We start from the raw sequence: 21,774 nt of genomic DNA on the forward strand, positions 1-21,774 counted from the left end.
TCTTGAAATGTCAGACTTCAGAAAGCTCGTACCGTTTATAGTCCGATGGACAGACCACCAGAATGTTCATTTCACTGCACTCTGGCTAAGATTTTCAAATCATTAAAAAGAAATAAAAATCTTTGCCAATCCAATAGGTGGGAAAAATTGACCAAATTTCACCCAATTATTTTTTTAAATAAAAATGTACCATCAGTAAGACATCTTAACCATGAAATCTCCTGTGTACACTCTACATTTTAGGAAAGTCATGAATATCATACAACTCTCCTTTTGAAAACAGGAAGTGAGCACGGTTTCTAGAGTCAGCAAAATTAGATCTGAGGCCTGGTTCTCTTTTTTTAGTAGCTTGTGTGATAGTGAACCCTCTTTCCTTATCTGGGAAAAATGGTTAACAATACACCTCTTTTGAAATTTGACAGCATTCTCACAAAGAAGAACATGTTTAGGAAAGTAACCTGTGCATCACAAGACAATGCACAAAATATTAATTATAAACTACATAAACAGGTTAATCAAAATGTGGGTCTATTCCTTTAGAAACACATATTCAAATGTTAGAGAGAAGCAACATGCCTGAAATTTGCTTTTAAATCTTCCTACAAAATAGGGGGCAGGGAGGAAACAAAATTTTAAAAATAAAACATTAGTAACTGTTAAACTTGTATAATAGATGCACAGAAGTTCATTATATATTACCATCTGCTCTATTTCTGTATAGGTTTGAAATTTTTCAAAATAAATGCTGCTCTAAATATTACCCAGCAAATAAGTTTTCAAAGTATTCTCTTAAAATTTATACAAATATTTAAGAAATTTTAAAAAAGAAATTTTAAAATACTAAGATATAATTCCATACCTTAAATAGATTAGTCAAAGGCAAAGCAAAGGCATCCAAAACAAGTTTAATTTCAGTCCATAACTCGTTTGACTTAAATTCATGTCGGTATCTAGAAAATTAAGGTAAAATAGGTAAGTTCTAAGTTTTTGTTTAATGACTTTAAGTCTTCAAGGACCAGGTTAGATGAAAAACTGGCTAAGCAGTTTTCTGAAATTCAAAGGAAATTCCTGGTTTTCTTTTTAAAGGAATCAAGTGCAGTTTAAGAACACTAGATATTTCACAAGAAATATAAAATAAACAAGCAGTCAAAAAGAAATACACAGAATAACGAATTGAGAGGCTTATGTTCTAGGATTACCATATTCAAAGAAATGACAATAGTCACAAAAATGTAACTGTTTACATGAGCAAAAACATTTGAAAACAAGTATTTTTAAAATATGAATTTATACACCAATACCTTTTAAATAAAGAATGTGCCGTACGAAGGACTCCATTAATTACATGGAAATCTCCACTCTGAAAGCGATTCACCATTTCTGTCAACAAGTCAGGCCATTTCTGAGGGAAATCTTCTCTGCCAATAATGCTAATGGCATCACTTAACTGGGGGAGAGGAAAAAAATAATTAGATGAAAGCTCTACAAACAAGACTACCTAAAAAGCAGGGCCCTACCTTACCTGCTTCTGAATTTGCTCTGGACTGCTAAGCATCAAGTGCACTATGTTGGCTTTAATGGCTACTCGGTCAGCTTCGCAAATTTTGTTTGGTTCATCTTCAACCTAAAAGCAAAACATCCATAAGCAAGTAACATAAAAGCCATGTCCATGACCAAGTGGGTCTGTAGATAAAACAAAACCTCTTCTTATTTCCTGGTTCCCTAAGAAAAACATAGAGGAAGGCAAGGTCCTTCTTCTACATGAATGGGTCTCAGTTTCCTTTAATAATTTGATGAAAGCATGAACCCTTTCCACAGAAAAATGTACGTTCAATCCTAAATGCAAATACTGTAATACAAATTAATGAACTTCTGACTCTTTAATGCCAACAAAACTGTTGTATATGTTAACTAATCAGAAAATGTAATTTAAAATCTTTATATATGAGGCTTAGCCCATATTCCTCTTCAAAAGCCTCAATTTTGACTGCTATATCGAGTCAAAGGTCTTTTCAATGAAAGTCTCGACTATTAGGGTTTGAATGCATCCAGGGCTACATCACCCAAAAAGGTTCTGGAAGCCTCACTAGTTTTACAAATCGAGATGGAGGGAGAGGGCTAGCCCTTCCACAAGATGAAGGAATCTTTAAGCATCCTCTGATTCACCAAGTCACTTATCCATATGTGGTAAACACTTGATGATACAAGCTTAAAAACAATATTTACTATTTTTAAATTATTTTATGGAATAAGGGAAGTTTTAAATAAATATTTAAGCAGATTTAAGGTTGACTTTTTAGAAACATTGACCATTATTGTCACCCATGATACTTTCTAAATATCATTACTGCTATCGCGGCAAAGCAATTCTCATTCTTCTCTTTATCCTAAGCCAGGGTTTCCTCAGCCTTGGAATCACTGATATTTGGGGGCAGATAAATCTTTGTTGTAGGGATTGTCATGTAAATTGTAGGGTAGTTACCAATATCCTAGCTTCTAGCCACTCCATACCAGTTAACATCCATTCTCCCCACCCCCAAGCTGTGACAACCAAAATGTCAACAACAGAGAACCGCTATCTAAGTGAAGGAAATGGTTCTTAATTTATAATTTTACATCTGTAGCACAATAAAATTCACCTCACAATTAGTATATATTTCCATATCCCACAAGGCACAGGGCACAATCCCTTATCAAAACTTCAAAATAAATTATTTTGCGTTCTACAATTTATATGCATAATGCAGTTTTCCAGCTTTATATAATTTCCCCCAGTATACAACAGGATTTGCTTCGATAATTCATTTAGATTGTGTTTTCCCATGTCTCTTCAGTAGACAATGAGCTAAACTTCAACCATAATGGAGGCTAAAACCAAGTCTCATAACCCTCTAGCAACCTGGGTCATGAAGTAGAAGTAATCTATATGAATTTAAATCAAACAACAGGAACTTTGGAAAAGGGTCTTGTTTGTTAGTTCTTTCAGATTTTCTACGTAGACAATCATGCCACCTGTGAACAGAGACATTTTATGTCTTTCTTCCTGATCGGTATACCTTTTATTTCCTTTTCTTTTTCCATTAGCAAAGACTTCCAGTACAACATTGAAAAAAAGGGGTGTGAGGGAACATCCTTGTTTTGTATCTAATCTTAGAGGGAAAGCTTCAAGTTTCTCACCATTAAGTAGGATGTTAGCTGTAGGTATTTTATAGATAATATTTTGTTGAGGAGGGTTGTTTCATTTTATCTTTAACCTGTGTCTGAACCTTACACGAGTACTGCATGTATAAATCTTACAAACATACAGGGCATTAAACTATGTATTCACAAAATACTTACAATTCTCCAGTTTCTTTTAATATAGTTCTTGAATGTTACTGAAGCACACACTTTGATAACATTATCCTGGGACTTCTCCAATAATGTTAAAAGCAACAGTGGGTAATTCTGATTTCCTTCTACAGATTCAAGAAACTTCTCAGCTGTAAAAGAATTTCCATGTAAGAAGATCTGCTATTATAACCAAATCTTTCCACTCTGTGTTTATGTGAACTATATATATCTGTTTGAAGCATCAAAAAATGGACAAATTAGAATGTTTTCCTTAGGGAGCCTATCAAGGATCTACTGGGCCTCTCACTTTTCTTATCTATTAAATAGACTATATAAGATATTACATTAAATTTACATAATACCCCAGTTTTCAAATCACTTTACCACCCATTAAGTCACCTGATTTTCACAAGCCTATTAAGTGGTCTGACTGGAAGATCATCCCATTTGAAGGAGAATCTGCTTCTCAGATTTTATGACTTTAGGGCAAAAGTTATTGACTCTGTCTTGTTCCAGAAGGATTATTATTAGTACTATTAGTAATGGTAGTAATATTTCCTTTATAGTACTACTGTGGTTAAAATTAAGTAATTCATGTTAACATATATTATTTTGAATTACATGGGTCTGGTGCTCGACTCACACATATTTCATTAAGCTGTCACTACTACCCAGGAAGGTCACTGAGATTAAGCAACTTAGCTGGAAAATTCATGTCACTGAGAAAGTTTTAGTCAAGTCCTTATTCTACCATACTAGCCCTGAGTTTTCTTCCCAAATTAAATATTTCCGATACCAGCAATAAATTTATAGATTTTACCCACATATTTACACTCGTTATACTTAGGAATATTAAATCGCTTGGTTTACTAATTACACAGTGACTGTTTATAGTACTTCTAATTTTTTTCCTTCTTAAGCTTCATAAAGCAACGGCCATTTGAAGGTTCTAATATGTATTTAAAAAGGTCTGTTAGCATCTATTATTGTCTATAATAATATAATTTAACCTTTCTTCTTTCTAAACTGAGTCCTAGAGTTTAATTTCCACCCGCAAACCTTCCCTGCTTTGTGTCCACTGTGTCTTTTTTGAAAGATGAGAAGTACAGAACTGAAAAATGTGTTTCAGTAGAGAACACCCTGGTTTTGTATGAGTCTATCAGGGCTTTGACTGTTTCCTTAGTAGTCAGCATTTTGTACAGGGCAACACAGTATCCACGATTTGAGGAAAAGCCCATACAGATTGCCAGATCTCTTTCCTAAACTGTAATATCCTGGAAGCAACTGTCTCATAAGTTTAAGTCTAATTATTCCTTTCTGTGTTCATATCCCTCAATTTCTCATAGAATGTTCACAATGACATGTTCCTACACACTCAAGGAGCCTCGGAACGTCTTCCAGTTCATCTATACCACCACTGCATCTCAATAACCAAGGGAGCATAGTGATATCTGTAAGCTGGGATCCACTACATATTTCCACGTCCAGACCATTTTATAAAGATGTTAAGTCAGTCTACTACCAATCCCTGAGAAATGTTATGTTCATAACTCTTCTCAGAAACATCCACTTATTCCTATACTCTGTCCTGAATTCATAAAACAGCAGCATCTTCACCTCACAAAGGTACAATTATTGAAAATTATTTTTAACAGACATTGTTGGCAGAGGCTTTCTGGGCAAGTCTAAGAAGATTAGAGCCATTAATTTCCCTTTATCCGAGAACACATTACTTCTGTAAGCACTGATGGGAAGATCACAACTTTCACTCTCAGAAATGAGAGGCTTTTCTAAAACAAGATGAACACATTAGCCTGTTTATAATTCTATTTATTACTTATAAAATGTACATATAACACACACGCATGCATTCGCTTGTGTCTTCGTGCGATCCTTCCAAAATCTTCTTCATGAGCATGTACATTAGTAAATCTCAAAGAAGGTGGTTAAGAGGATTTCTGGTTAATATGGATTACATCAAGGATCATCAACTGACTACTCACAAGACATACCTGGGCCCCCCACAATATTTAAAGAAATACTCTGGTTTGTATGTGTTTCAAAATTGTTTGAAGTTACTAGTTGCTATCATTTAAAAATGAAGACATGTCATATAAACAGCCTTATTTTTCAAGTAAATCTGGAAATCTGATCTTGCAAAACTAGTCTGAATCCCTCAAAGTTAGCTGGGTCCAAATAATATGAGCCCCTTAACCAAGACATATAGTCACAGGATATTATTACCAGTCCCTACTTGGCCTGCCTCCCTTCATCTACCTCCACATCTGACTCCTTTAGGCATCTGATCTTGCGATTCTAAGTTTACACTAAGTTTCTAATGGAAACTGGTCATATTCAGGAGGAAAGGAGGAAGAAAGGAACCCTAGGCCTTAAAATATATTAATTAAATCAAACCAACACAGAGATTAAGAGACAGTGTCTGATTACCTGGTTTTATTCATTTAATCACTTTTTAGGCAATTAACGCTCCATCTCTATGCCCTAATTATTACATCTCTAAAGGCAGGTGTGGGGAATTTCAAAAAAGTGAAGAGACAAAGCATTCTAAACATACTAGTACATCTTATTCCAGAAGATGCCAAATAAAAGCTATTTTCCTCAAAAAAACAAACTTAAAAAAAAAAACTACCATGTTATAACAATTTTAAACAGCTAACCACACACTTTATGATTACAGAATGAAAAATAAACTATGTCTGAGAGTCCAAGTGTAAATCTTTCCTTTTTTTTAAATTTACAAACAGGCAGACCACATAAAGGTTTCCCTCACCTGTACTGTATATCAAGCACAAGATAATATTTATTCTCTTTACCTGGACGTCTGATGGTAGGATCTGGATCAAGAGTTTTCTTTAAATATTCTGTTAGCGTTTGCAAATTTGCATCGCTGAGCTCCATTGCAACAGAACCTAAAACAAAAAGAGGGTAACTAGTCACAGTAACTTGCATAAAAGAATCCTTTTATATTATTGGTCTTCCCCTCTCTGAAATTCATCCATTTGTTATGGTTAAGGTATGGGCTATAAGTCTGACTCCACTAAGATGGGCTTTTGGAAACAATGGTGAGATAATTTTGAGACAAAGGAGAAGAAAAAACATACCATGATTTCGAATAAAAAAAAGACACCAAAAAGCCATGTTGAAGAATTGATCAGAGGCACCATAAAGTTTATCTAATTTAAAATGCTATAAAACAAAGCAAACAAAAAGGGTCAAAAAAAAAAAATCACTAAATTTTTTTGTAAAACCCTGCCATAAGAAATTAAAATTTTAAATGATAAATAAGGATCCCATAGAAATTTAAGATTAAGAAAACTAGAATAAATTCCTCTGTGTACAACATACAACCACAGCTATTGACAACAAACTAAATGGGGCTGAGAATTTGTCCCTGGGAAGATAATTTTGGGGTTCCGAAGATAGCAGCTGTGATTATAATTAAAAAGCAACTTTCTACCCTAAAAGCAAAGGCAACGAAAGCAAAAATAAACAAGTGGAACTACATCACACTAAAAAGCTTTTGCAGAGCAAAGGAAACCATTGGCAAAATGAAAAGGTTACCTATTTGGAAGGGAGAATTTGTAAATCATATATCTGATAAGGAGTTAATATCCAAAATACAAAGAACCCATACAATTCGGGGGGGGGGGGATAAAACAATCCAATTAAAAAATGGGCAAAGGTTCTGAAGAGACGTTTTTCCAAAAAAGGCATATACATGGCCAACAAGAAGAAGAAAAGTGCTCAACATCACAGATCATCAGGGAAATGCAAATCAAAACTATGAGCTCTCACCTAATACCTGTTAGAATGGCTACTCTCAAAAAGACAAGAAATAGGTGTTGGTGAGGATACGAAGAAAAGGGAACCCTTGTGTACCGGTTGGTGCAGATGTAAATTGGCGCAGCCACTACGCAAAACGGTATAAAGGTTCCACAAAAATTTTAAAATCGGACTGCCACATAATCCAGCAATTCTACTTCTGGGTATTTATGTAAAGTAAAGAAAACACTAACTCAAAAAGATATTTGCACCCCCATGTTTATTGCAGCATTATGAACAATAGCCAAGGCATGGAAGGAACTTAAGTGTCCATGAAAGATGAACAAAGAAAAGTGGCATACATAATGGAGTATTATTCCAATACACAATGGAGTATTATTCAGCCACACAAAAAAGGAACTCCTTCCATTTGTGACAACATGGATGGACCTTGAGGGCATTATGCTCAGTGAAATAAGTCAAACAAAGACAAATACTGTATGATCTCATTTATACGTGATATCTTAAAAAAAAAAAAAATTTCCCTAACTCACAGATACAGAGAATATATTGCTGGTTGAAGAACGTGTGAAAGGGGATCAAAAAGTACAACCTTTCAGTTATAAAATAAGTCAAGGGGACGTAATAACAGCACGGTGACAGGTCAATAGTGTAATATATATTTGAAAGTGCTAAGAGAGTAAATCTTAAAAATTCTGATCATAAGAAAAAAATCTGTAAATATGTTTGATGATGGATGCTAACTACTTATTGTGGTAATCATTTTGCAATATGTACATAAAACTGGATCACTGATATATAGCTAAAACTAATAATGTCAATTATACCTTAATAAAAAAGCAACTTAATATTCAAAAACTATATAAAAATCACAGAATATGCTATGAATGACCAAAAAAAAAAATTTCACACTGAATATATTACAAATTACGAGCTAAATAAATGGCTTATATAAATATAACCAATAACAAGGCTAAGACATATACACACAAAATAGCACATACATAAAGATTACAAGTGTGTATACACGTGCATACCACTGCCAACAGACCAAACTGTTTGAGAAGGCTACAAATGGGACTTTCCTGTCTCCAAGTTGCTGGCGAGTAGATAAAAATGTGATACTGAATTTTCTTTTTCAGAGGTAGGGGGGACAGATGTTCTAAAATTGGATTGTGGTGATGGATACAACTGCATAAATTTACTAACACCAAACGGTATACTTAAAATGAATAAATTCACGGTAAGTTATACCTCAATAAAGCTATTTTTAAAAATCCCACTTCTGCTTAGATCCCAATAGGCAACACTTAGGGACAAAGCTCCTAGAGAACCTGAGGATATGTAGCCTTTTCAGGCGATCATGCACATTACTCTGAGGCCTCTATGACAGAGAAGAGAAAACGTAAGCACATAATGATTTTGGTAAAATGTAAGAAATCTAAGTGGAAAAGAGGTCAATATACTATAAATCAAATTATTTTTTAAAATTTACATACACCCAAATGTACAGGAAAAACTAAAAATATACTCTAAAAAGTAAATGGGGGTAATGTGTACATGACGGATACAGGGGATTTTTATTCTCTTCATAGTCTTTTAGATTTTTCTAATATCTTCCACCTATATGTATTACATTTACTCTCAGAAAGTTATCGATCAAACTCAGGCTCTCAAAGGAACTTACAAACTAGTTAGAAGACAAGACACAACTGAAATACAGATTTGTAATCCCTTTCCTTTCAGGCAGCTAAATAAAAGGCCTGAGGCTATAAATTTAGTCTTTATTTCACTTAATAAGTAAATTTGTTTTTTTTTGCAGGGTGCTATCCCAAGCCCCACTGGGGATGTTGCGCAATCCACAGTGTGTGCACCCAAAAAACAATTCTGAATTATGAAACATTTTTGTCCCCAGGAGTACAAGTGCCAAATGGATCACAAAGACAGCAACTTAACTGCTAAGAGGTTAAGAAGAGTCACTAGGTATTCCATGGTTCAAGACGCCCCAGAGGCTGTGAGTCTTAAGTTGAACTTGAAGGATATGTAGATTTGGAGAGGCAAAATACAACAAGGAACCACCTCATATAGGAAATAGTGTGAGCAAAGTGACAGACATGGGAAGAGTACACAGCTCCTTTGAGGAACAGTGGACCTAGAAACTGAGATCAGATCATACAGGTTCCTCAACACTGAGCTGAGGAAGTTCATGATTTAATGTACAACAGGAAGCCACTAAAGTTTTTTTGAAATGAGTAAAAACTTAATGAAAGTCGAATGTAGGACCTTTGGGCTGGCAATGGTTTGCAGAATGGAGCTGAGGAAGAGAACATATGTAAGGACACTTCTGAAATGTGAAAGGTCACATTTATGAACTAGGCACAGTACTAGGTGTTTTATATGCTTCTTATTTCACATACTAACCATTTTCTTTACAAGGAAGAAGAATCGGAGAGATTAACTAACTTGCCTCAAGTCAAACATAATTAATAAAGATTAGATTAAATCAGTCTGACACTATCTAAACCTCTTCCTGCTACCCAAGGCTCTCAGGTAGGAATATAGGCAGAGGACTGAACTAGAGAAGCACTAGGAACAGCAATAAAAAAGGATGATGTGAAAAAGGACAGCCATATGAGAACTAGGGAGAGGAAGAAGTCAAAGATAACTCTGAGATTTTGAATAAGACGTACGAGAAAAACGAAAAAACCAAAACCCTTCATCTCACACTTTGGAGTGGGGGGGGGGGGGGGAGAAAAGCCTATAATGAAAAGGGCTATACATGGTTAATGCTGTGCTTGTGCAGAGTACTCCTCCACAGCCAGAAACCACACCTTCTAAGGATAAAATCTGTTTGAAGTAATCTGTATTTTCCTTACTACAATCCTTTCCCTTAATTAGGAAACATTCTTATCATAAGTCAATATTCTGACTGACTGAATAGACTCCACCACTTCCCTTTGACCCAGGGCAAACCACTCTATGGGCATGAGCATCAAACCCCACTCAACCACACATGTAATTTATCCAAGAGGCTACTCTTTCTGGGTTTTATATCAAAACTTTGGAAAATGCTACACATTATAATCCCCCTTGTTGGAGATTCACTTTAAAGGCTTAAGGAACTCCAACAGTAAGTTAAACATTGTTTAACTGAGTTCCCCCCATTACTTGGCCACAGAACCACTTTATTATGGAACACATTCTGGAAAGTAGTGATATAATCAATTCATTTCCCATTCTTTTTTTCTTTGAAATGCTGACTCTGAAATCATGAAAGTTTGCTGTTGCAAAGCAAAATCACTTATATCAGTGTATATAAGTTAAAAAAAAAAAAAAAAAACGCCTGGTCTTTGCCACATACAAATTTATTCTACCCTTTGTGATTTATGCAAAGCAGCATGTTAGGAACTCTTGTGTGGGGGGACAGAAGTTTTGCTGAGTTTTAATACGCTCTTCAATAAATCTTCATTTTATTTTATGTTTTATAGCACTGTACATATCTAAACCAAAATCTCTTAAGTTCCTCATAATTATCGGTACTAAAGAGCCAAACTCCTTACCATGACAAAGAGCCTCACGTAATCTGGCACCTCTCAATTTCGTCTAATACCACTCTTTGCTTTATGTTCCAGCCACAAAGCCTTCTTTCTGTTCCTTGAACCAGCCAAGACAGTTCTCCCTGCCTGTAATACTGCTCTTCCATCCAGTTTGACATCAGGCATCACTGTCAGCTGTCAGCTCCTCAAAAGGGCCTTCCACGATTATCAACCTCATCTCTGTCACATTGTTAACAGGATTAATTCTTATCTGAAATACCTCTGACTTGCTATTTCTCATTTGTAAACCCCTTAGGGCAGAGACTCTGTCTTTGTCTCTATATGCCCAAACCTTCAACATCGTCTGGCACATAGCAGACATTCGTTAAACATCTGTTGCTTTAACTAATGGATGAGTCAATATGTCAGTCATTCAGCTAAAACATATATATTCCCGCTCTGGATTGGAGACTATTCTTTGAGGATCAGTTATTACAGTCCCAACAGAACCTAAGAATTCAGTTATATCTGTCAGATAAACAAATGACCAACTTGCCTGCCATAGTTAATTTCTGTTCATTCAAAAGAGCTTCAAGAAAGAAGCGTATTTGAAACCTGTCCTGTATTACTGTTTGTTATGGATGGCAGTGCTCACACTTTTGTTCCAGGGCTTTGCACTTACTGTCCCATTTGCCTGGACAGCTTTGTCCCTGGAGAGCTGCATGGCTCACTGCCCACTTCATTCAGGCTTCTTTTCAAACGTCATCTCTTTTCAGAGATGCCTTCCTGGACCATCCTATCTAAAAAATCACCCACCTCGGCCACTCTCTGTTCCTTACACTATTTTTCCAAGTAAATTTTATCAGGTATATTAATTTGCTTTCTTGTTTACTGTGCTTCTCTCTCCACTAGACTGTAAGCTCCATGAGCAGGTACTTTTGTGTTCTGTTCAGTGCAATTCCCCTGGACACCTACCATATAACTGTTGTACTATTTTCAAAAGCTACATACTCCTGACTAATTTTTCCATCAAAAGCACTATCATTCTTCACATTTATTCTGCTCAACTGTAAAAACAAGAAGAGGTAGAGACAACTGACTGTAAGATCACATGACAGAATAACCCTAAAATGACAAAGCGAAGGTGTTAGGGTAGGACTATTTTTAAATTAAAAAAAAGTGTTGGAAAAAAAGTGTGGGGGGGGGGAACACCTATATAAATATGCATACTACTCTGAAAGTTAAAATATTACACGGCTCCTAGAATTTTAATATTAGATAAGGGACTAAATATTTGTCAACAAATCCTTTTTATATCTCCTTAGTGATCATGTCTATAAAACCAAATTGTAAGCTCACCCTTGATTTGGGAAAGTATGACAAATCAGGTAATTTCAGAGAATGCGCCACAGGTATTCACAATGTATCAGCAAGCTCTAGGTCTAATTAAGTTATCCTATTTGTTAACAGGTGAAGATGTTCTCACACTTTAAAATATTAGCAATATATAAATGAAAAAAGTGTTACTGATTTTAAAACACTCAAACTAGAAATGGAAAATCTATTATTTTGTCTTTAAATGAGGGATATACTTTACTTTTTCCACAAAGCTATCTTTGGAAATTTCTAACAATACGCCATAAAAATAAATAAGTAAATAAAACCATGTACCACAATAAATCAACGATAACAGACTTATCTAAATTCCAAGTTCTTCCTGTTGAATGAATGGCTGGACCTAAGTCTAGCCTCTTTCCCACAGGCCCTATTGAAGACTTTTGGGAAAAAAGCTCTGCTTTCCAATGCCTTCTCACAGACACATGATATAAGCTGGTCCCAGATGTGTGCTTTTTTCTTAGATATTTCCTCCACTTTAGAACACCATTCCTAAGGCTTTACATTTGAGGAAAGGGAAAAATATCCAATGAATGAAAACTATCCAGCATATGCACATCAAGAACATACCCCAACATCTCAATCCACCCTCTGCTTTCTAATCAAAGGAACATATCACTTAGAATTAAATCCAAATCCTTTATGTTGCCTACCAAGCTCTATGTGATCTGGTCCCTCTCTCTTCTTCACATACTACTCTGGCAAAATGGGTTTTCCTCAAACATTCCACTATTCCAAGCTTGTTCCTGTCCTTGAGCTTGTGTACTTTCTAGTCACCTTTGCGCTTTCTATCCCCTCTGCCTGGAATATTCTGTCCCCTCATCTTGCCATGGCTAGTCTCAGCTCAAATGTCACCTCTTCAGACAAGCCTTCTTCAGCGGTCACATCAGTCTCACTTACCATTGTCTGAATTTATCTAATTCATTTATTTGTATTCTTATTTCTTTCCCCCACTAGAACAGAAGCTCCCCAAGGGAAGGAACCTTGTCCATTTTTATTTCTTCACTGTATTCCCAATGATCAACTGGCAGCTCAATAAAGTTATTAAATGAAAAAGAGAATAAATTAATTCCAAAGCAAGAACACTGCTCTCAAACCCATCCAATCCTGTATAGGATGTGGTTTCCTTTTGTCCCATCCCCCAACTAGCAGAATTCAAGTAACAAGCAAAGTAGAGAGAATGAAAGATAAGGGGTCTTAAGAGGGAAAAGCCTAAGGTAGATCAAAAGTCTCAACAATCATCCAAAAACTGGAGAGACACACAGAAAAAGACCAAAAAATCAACTATGGGGGCCCAAGGGGAAAAGAAAAAGAGCTCTGGTAAGATCTAACAGTAAAAGTCCCCTTCTGTGCCCTCGAGGAAAAATAATGTGCACCTGCCATATGGCAAGCATGGCCACCTACATACGGCAGTAAACAAACAAACAAAAACAAAAACAAAGGTAAGGTCCTTGTTCTCAAAGTTTACCTCCCAGCAGTTGAGAAAGACATGTAACAAGTAAACTATCAACTATAAACGAGTAAACTATACTTACAGATAATAAGCAATGCAATTAAGTAAATAAAACTAAGCTGATGTGCGATGAAGAGTTGAAGGAAAGCGGGCCTTCGACAGGTTGGTCAAAGCAAGCCTAAACTGAGTGAAACCTGGGAGGACAGAGAGTCAGCCTTGCAAAGACCTAATGTTGGTAATTTCCAAGCAAACGAAAGGCCCGTCCAAAGGCTTTGTGGTGGCCATGAGCTTGAGACATTTAAGAAAAAGGTCAGGTCGGTATGGCTACCGTGGCTAAAAAGAAGAGATGGGTGGAAGAGGCAAACGATGGTCACCTCAGGTGGAGCTTTGCAAACCACAGCTGTAACTCAGTGGATCTTCACATTCACTTTACGAGGTAGATTATGTTTTGAACCCCACTTTGCAGATAAAGAAATGGAGGCTCGGCCAGGTGAAGTGAATAGCCGTAAATGACGTTCCTTGGGGAGAAGCTAAATCTGGAACGAACAAAGCCCATGCTCCTAATTAATACATCACAGCGGTTCCCTCCAGGGGGAGACCCCCTACCCCATGTCACAGGGCAGATGCACCGACGCCCAGGAGCATGGACTAGAACTTAATCCTCACAAACAACTCAGCAAAGTGAGACACGAGGCCCAGTTTACAGTCGGGGAGAATGAAGCAAGGGAAGTTAAGCTCCCCGTGCTCCTTAGGAAAGTGAATCCAGGGAAAAGGCAGACGGAATTCCCCGTCCGGCGGCCCCGCAGGCCGCGCCGCCGCTCTCCGCTCACGTTGCGGGTGGCCCGGGACGCTAAGAACGGACACGCGGGCGTGACCAATGAGAGGCGGCCTTCCCAAGGGGCACAGCGACGGCGCGGCCAATCAGCGCGGCGCTAGAGGAGAAGGGGCGGGTGCTCGGACTGCTCAGTTAGGCTGCGCCGCGGCCGCCCTCGCCCCTCACAGGCCCGGGGGCTGCCAGGTCTGGGCCCAAGGCCTGGGACCACGCGAGATGAGGCGAGACCCGTAGCGAAGGCCAAGAGCTTACCCAAAGCTCTACCCGAGACACAGGCCCAGATTCCGCTCTCGCCCAAAGGCGCGGTCCTTGCTTCCCAGCGCTCGGAAGTGCACAGGGAGCGCCTCATCCCTCCCCCAGCGGGATTCCCAGAGGCCACCCTGCCAGGCCGTGCATGCCCCAGCCCTACCTCGTGGGAATACGGGAACGGAGGAGAAAAATCTCAGCCGCAGACTGTAGCCGTCACTATCTACTCTTGCTGCCGCTCCACCTCACATTCAAACCCCGGCAAAATGGCGCGGCAGCGAGGCTGCGGCCGGGGCGCATGCGTGAATAGGTAGAGAGGCAAGGGGCGGGGCCAAAAGCGCTCGCGCCCCACCCAAGTTCGAATGGCCAATCTCAGGCTCGAATGACCCTCCTCAGTGTTTGCGCTGACGTCACAAGCGACAATGCCCTTTGGCTCGAACCATTCTAACGTGCATCATAATCCCCATTTTCCTGAGACGAATACAGATTTAGTGAGTGGCTGGCTGCTGGATTGTGACCTATTTTAATGTCAAGGCTTGATATCAGGCACGAAGTAAGTCATATAACTTTTGAACAAACTGCCCAGGTCTGTAGTATAACGGAAGAGAACTTACTGCCCCTCATGGAGCCTATGTTTTAAAGAGAGAAATGGAATAAACAAGATAATATAAGATCTCGATAAGTGCTACAAGGAGAAAATAAAAAAACAATATGGCAGGCAGTGACTTGGAAGGTCAATGGGATGGTCAGAGACAATTGATTTGAATTTCAACAGGAGACAGCTGTGTGAAAATCAGCCAGGAAAGCATTTCAGGAGGAGGGGATGCCAATAGCAAAGGCTCTGAGTCAGGAATGAACTAGATTGTGGCTTAATAAAGTGGAGCATGTCGGGAGATGAAATCAGGCCAGCCTAGGCCAAAGTTAGGACAGCCTACACTTAAGATGACTGTGCCTCAAGTGCATGACCACCAAATTTATATTTTAAAAGGACCGCCAGCTGCCGCTTGGAGAATGGACTGTATCGGGAGGTAAGAGCTTGAAGCAGGGAGACCAGTAAGAAGGCTGTTGGCGGTCTCCAGGAAGGATATGTTAATGGCCTGGACTAGGGTGCATAGCAGTGCATAGGTAGAGAAGTGGACAGCCTTAGGATATATTTTAGAGGTAGAACCCTTAGGCTCTCATGATACATTGAGTGTGGGAAAGAGAAGAACCAATGGTGGCTTACGGAAATCCCAGCCCTCAGTTTTGGCCACCTCCTCTGCCTCCCTCAACAGGCCCAGTTGTCTCTCCACCCTGAGCCCATTCCTTGGAATCGCTAGCTTGCTACTCCTGGGACTGAAAGGTATATTCTTTTGGTCATCATTTGAGGAAACAAATATAAGAACATAAAATTATATAGGCACAGAGAACCGCAGAGCTCTCGGCATATAATGACTTGGTCTAAACCTCTGCACTACAGGATGACAAAACTGCTGCATGGCTTCCAGCGCACGAGCTCCTGGTCCTAGGGTAATTGAAGCACAGGGAGGTTAAACTCAGTGCTGCCAGAGGGATTTTCTGTTTTTCTAGCCAACAGCTGAGGCCGGGCCCCAACCTTCCTTAATTATATATAGCACTGAAAGTGTGATGCTGAGTGGTGGGGGGAGAGGTAAGGGGAGGGGAGGAAGTGATGCTAAAAAGGGCTTAAAACTGTGAGCTCTTCCTCTTCCCTTTGAGATGTATATGTATCTTCTATAATTCAAGAGTGTCTTTCTCCAGGACCTGAAAGTCATTACTTTGAAATGTAATCATTAGAAAGGTAGATCCTCTGCCTCCCAGTCTGTGTGGGAGGCTGGTACTCTAATTTTGGTAATTGCCAGCTAGCAGACATAGCTAGCCTAATCACTTTGACACTGACCAACCCTTTGTAACTTTTCGCTTGGGACCCTGCTCTCTCCCCGTGTTCTCTGCTCCCTCATTTTCCATTTAAAATGCCCAACCACATCTGCCCAAGTCAGAATGGAAGTCAGCTCTTTCACCCAGTGTCAGTAGTTACTGAATAAAATGTTTTCACCACTTTAACAATGTCCAGCTGTGTTTATCTTTGCACCCTAGCTACAAACACGTAAAAGCAATTCCGATGGATAAAATGTAAAGAGTTGCTGTTAGTGAAACGTGTATGGATATATCTTTCTGGTAAAATCACTCAACATCTCTTATCATAGCCACAAGATCTGGCCCCTGCCAACCTGTAAGACCTCATCACCTTCTTCCCTCCTGCCTTCCACTCTCTCAGCTCAGCTGCCCCGCCTTCCTTTCCAAGTTCCAAACCTATTCCCACCTCGGAGCATTCATACTCGCTCTTCTCTCTGCCTGGAATGCTTTTCTTCTAGATCCTGAATGACTGGCTCCCCTCCTGCCTCAGTCAGATTCTAGCTCAAATGTCTCCTCCCCAAAGAGGCCTTCTACCCCGTCTGAAATTACCCACTCTCCACCACCCAATAATGTGACATTTGGCGTTGCCAGATTAGAAAAGGAAATACAAGACACCCAGTTTAATGTGAATTTCAGAAAAGCAATGCATAATTTTTTCGTAAATATGGCATTGGATACACTTATACTTAAAAACACATTCACGTTGAATGAAGTGGCCTGTATTTTATCTGGCAGCTCTAGCTCCATTATATCATTCCATTTTCTTCATAGCATTTATCACTTCTGCAATTGTCTCTTTGTTGTTCCCCCCACCCCCTGACTAAGGACCCTATTAAAATAAGGACTTTACCTTCTTCACCCCAACACCTAGCGCAGAGTAACTGTTCAATAAATATTTGTTGAATGTTGAAAGAAATGTCCGATGTAAATAGGTGAATCCACTGAGAAAGGTATAAGTTATTAGGACATTGGTGAAAAGATGTATTTTTACCATTGTAGCAATAGTACAAGTGATCCCTTTAATCATACTAATCTGCTCTCCTGGACATTTTCCTCCGGTCCAGGTAAGAACCACCCTTGATGACTTAACAGTTTTCCATCTGAGAGCTAATCGTGAGAAGGCTGGCAGGCACCTTGCGTAGGTCTGGCATCTCTGCAGGAAGCCCTCACACTGTGCCAAGATTACCATGTCTGTGGACAAAGCTCCACCGATGTCTCTCCTCTCAATCTTTGCAGCCACAAGAACCAAGTAGGAAAGGGGCATGGAAAGGCTCGCATGCCCGCCCTTTCCACTCTCCACGGGGCATGGGCGATACCTGGATTCCCTTGCGAACCCCCATCCCCACACCCCACCATAAACACACACTCTTAGGTTTGCCAAAACTGCTAATGTACCATATCGGAATCCAAAGTAATCTAGCCACTTTGAGGAGCAAGAACTAAGTACAAGTAGACCTCGGAGACGTGGCAGGTTGGGTCCCAGACCACCAAAGCAAGTATCACAATACATACAATGAGTTATAGCATTTTTGCTGGGGAAGGTCTTGCTTTTAATTTGTAAAAAAAAAAAAATTGCAACACCTGTGAAGCCCAATAAAGTGAAGCACAATGAAACAAACCGTGCCCTATGCATGTAGTTTTTTTTCTTTTCCATCCCTGATAAAACAATCTGTCTAGTGTACGAAAAGACTTCCTGAAAAGACGAATTATCTATGGCGTGCTCCGCAAGCGAGAAAATTTTACCTTTTATTTGGAGTCAAAACCGCATGGACATATCTGGCTGTGCTTGAAAAGAACAAGCCCTTTTTGGGTTCGATGTCACTTTTCAAGTCCACCAACATGCAGAAGAGCGTTGATAGCTACAACTGAGAAGTGTCCCATTGTGGTCTCTTAACCTTTTTTGAAACGGAGGCAACTTTCTTTTCGAACATGGCAAAAAAAAAAATCACACACTACAAAAACAGCATTTGGTCTTTCACTGATTAGGACATCAGCTATAGGTAATATATTGAACATTTATGTCCTCTACGCCCTTATATTTAAAATGTTTCTTATCTGATGTTCTCTGAGAGGCATGTGAGTCTCCCATCATGATTCTAGCTTTGTCATTGTTAGAGTACTTCAGTGGGCTTTGGGTTTCTATTTTGAAGCTATTAGGTATTTAAAGGTTCATGCCATTTCTTTTTGATAGTCTTCCATTCGACAGTGAGTTTTATTCAAAAGCTTATTAGCTTGATATATGTTTTAAATATTTACTTATCGCATGCGAGCCGACATTCGTTTTCCGTCCCAGAGCCGGCAGATGTCAGTACTGTGCTGTGTTCTCCGCCCACTGGCGCCGATGCCCTAGGTCAGCAGTTCCTAGCCTTTTTGGCAGCAGTGACTATGATTCCGTGAGAATTTATTGCCTGACGTTCTGAGATGGAGCTGAGGCCTTGATGCGGCGCTGGAGGGTGGCTGTGAATACACATGAAGCTTCGATGGCCCTCTGCTTACCTCTTGCTGTGTGGTCTGGTTCCTAACAGATACGGGTCCGTGGCCCACGCAGAGGTTGGGGACCCCTGCCCTAGGTGATCTACATCTGTCTGCTATCCAACATATGAAAACAGGCCTTCCCTTGTGGGAGATGCCTCCTTAGGGAGGGACTGAAGGGAGCATCAGGGACGCAGTGGAGGAAAGGGATGGGGACAGGCGCTAATGGCTCTCAAGCACTGAAAGGCGGTATGGGCAGTGTTTAAGAGGCAGCATCTAGAGCCAGACTGCAGCCTTCAAATCTAGCTGCGTGGCCTTAAGCAAGATCACTGACCTCTCTGAGCCCCAGGTACTCGTCTATAAAAACTGGGGTGTGATGATAATAGTACGTACCTTATGGAGTGCTTGTGAGAATTACAGGGGACAAAGGGCTGGCACATGAAGAATCCAGTAAATAGTCATTATCACCGTTATCATTCTGCTGCTAGGTGCCATCACAGAAATTAAGGAAAAAAAAAAAAAAAAAAAAGCTGGCCAACATTTGTAATGAATGGCAAGAGCATATAAAATGATCAATAGGGAAGCCCGGCTGGGGGAATAAACTTTTCTTTCTCTCTTCCTTTGGTGGAGTGGGAGGGGGAAATAAGACCAGAGTCCGGGGAATGTGGAGCCCCAAAACCAGAGCCCTTTGGGCGCCCACAGCCTATGGAATCAAGGGCTTAGCACCTTCCAGAACTCTCTGAGGGAAGCAGGTACCCAGGGTTGATTTACAGCATGGCGGGGATGTAGGGGAAGTGGGTCTTCGGGCGGCAGCTTCCTCTTCAAGCTGAGCAAGGCAAATGGAGAGTGGAATTGCCAGTTACCCAGGAAGGCACAGGTAATGATCTATTGTCTCCAAATTTGTGAACAGTCTTGTGATCATCCTAGAATTTCCACTGAAAAAAAAGAATCCCTACATTCTTTCACCAAAAATTCACTGAGTACCCCCTATGTGTCTGATACCATGTTCCACCTGGTAAGATTGTCATAAAGAAAACGAACAGCTATAATTCCTGCCCTCACGTGCTTACATCCTAGCTGGGGGAGACGGGCCTCAAACGGACCACTGCGGATGCCAGTAGGCTCTGCGGAGTCATGAAGTAGGCAACTAAAGAGTTAACATTCGCTGGAGCCCGGGAGTGGTGGAACCAACTAGCCTTGGGATGATCTAGGAGAAGAGCATTCCAGGCAGTGGGAACCAAAGCAAAGGCCCTGAGGCAGGACCGAGTGTAGAGTGTAAACTCCTAAGAAGTCATGAATTGGTGACTTTTGAGGTGGGCAGTAAAGTGGAAAAATAAAGGCAGTTTATGAACTGGTGGGAGAGAGGTGAGAGGGGGAAAGGAGAAACCGAGGGCTCACTGGCTCAGCGTCAGCACCTGCTCACTTCCTCTGACATTGTCTCTGGGGCTCGCGGGTCCTTTCCTTGACTCCTAGATATTCACACTAGCCATGGCGAGATCCAAGGGATGACCCTACAAGGCTAGTGTAAGAGATCTGGCAAATATTGTTTCTAAGTTAGGTGTTCACAACGCCCAGTGTTCAACTTACAAATGGGCATTGGAATGCAGGTTCCTCAGAGACCAGCTCTACATTCTGCTGGGCACCCTGCTTGGTTTCCCCGCCCCTTCCCCCAGATTAACTGGTGACAGCAAGAGGCAGTGTGTTTGGCGTGATGGTGATAAGTGTGTGCTCTGAAGAAGACAGGGTCTGGGTCTGAGTTTGGCTACACCATTTCTCAACTTTGTGATCCAGGTACGCAGCCTCAGTGGGCATCCCTGGACCTCAGTTATCTTGACTGAAAAATGGGCATCTAATACTACTATCTACTTCACAGGGTTGTTGTGAGGTTTAAAGAACTTCCTGTGTGAAAAGCATTTAGTGTCTGGAGCACAGTAAACCAAAAGTACATGTTAGTTCTTTGAAATGTTAGTTCTTTAAAAAGTTATATAGCCTGCTGATTGCTCACGTCCAGAGGGGCAGAAAGATAGCACAAACCCTTCTGTACAAGAGGTTCTTCCTTCCAGCTTCCATGATTTGTGCTCTGGCCTCTCCTACTGGTAGTGCTTGGTAGTTTGCCTGCTGCAAAATCTATATGCCATTATTTGAGCTCAAATTCACTCAAGAAGTTTACTAGAACACGTGTAATTATTAGACATAAATCAAGATCAATTCTTTAAGCAAATCTTAATTAGGTTAATAAAAAGGAGGCTCTAGAACTTTATGAAAAGATCGGTATCTCTGGGAAAGATGAAAATTGACTATTATTATAAAATTATCCTTAAAGACTCAATCTTCAGTTGCTCAACAGATAAAATTGGCTTTTGTCTGGAAACAGGCATTAAAGAAAAATACTAGCTCTTCCTGTAAACAGCCAGAGGTGACCTCTGAATATGGTTTGCGATTCACTTGACCTAGAAAACCCTACAAAATCACGCAAATCAAGAGGTTCAAATCATCGTGTTCACATTAAGAACGCTTGTGGAACTATGCAGGCTATCAAGGGTATGTATATCTGAACAGCCAGAAAGTATCTGAAGGATGTCACTTTACAGAAGCAATGGTGCCATTCCATTGTTACAATGGTGGAGTTGGTAGGTGTGCCCAGGCTAAATAGTGGGGCTGGACTTGGGGTCAGTGGCCCCAAAAGTGTGAATCTTTGTTACACATGCTTCAAAGTGCGAGAGGAATGCTGAACTTAAGGGTTTGGATGTAGACTGTCTGGTCTCTGAGCACATCCAGGTGAACAAAGC

At 39.9% G+C, this 21,774-nt stretch overlaps 1 protein-coding gene across 1 annotated transcript in view; it reads right to left on the bottom strand.

The window, feature by feature from the left end:
* CSE1L (chromosome segregation 1 like) overlaps positions 1 to 14,886 on the bottom strand; it is a 35,246-nt gene extending 20,360 nt beyond the window's left edge. The window contains exons 1-6 of the mRNA XM_016143711.2: positions 14,763 to 14,886; positions 6,168 to 6,263; positions 3,340 to 3,482; positions 1,523 to 1,624; positions 1,302 to 1,447; positions 860 to 950 (exon numbers count right to left, since the gene is read on the bottom strand). Coding sequence (XP_015999197.1) covers positions 860 to 950; positions 1,302 to 1,447; positions 1,523 to 1,624; positions 3,340 to 3,482; positions 6,168 to 6,252 — 567 coding nt within the window. The 5' untranslated portion in view covers positions 6,253 to 6,263; positions 14,763 to 14,886. The remainder of the gene's footprint in view (positions 1 to 859; positions 951 to 1,301; positions 1,448 to 1,522; positions 1,625 to 3,339; positions 3,483 to 6,167; positions 6,264 to 14,762) is intronic.
* Between the last annotated feature and the right edge of the window lie 6,888 nt (positions 14,887 to 21,774).

This window comes from Rousettus aegyptiacus, unplaced genomic scaffold, assembly GCF_014176215.1.
Source record: "Rousettus aegyptiacus isolate mRouAeg1 unplaced genomic scaffold, mRouAeg1.p scaffold_m13_p_12, whole genome shotgun sequence".
Classification (NCBI taxonomy): Eukaryota; Metazoa; Chordata; class Mammalia; order Chiroptera; family Pteropodidae; genus Rousettus; species Rousettus aegyptiacus.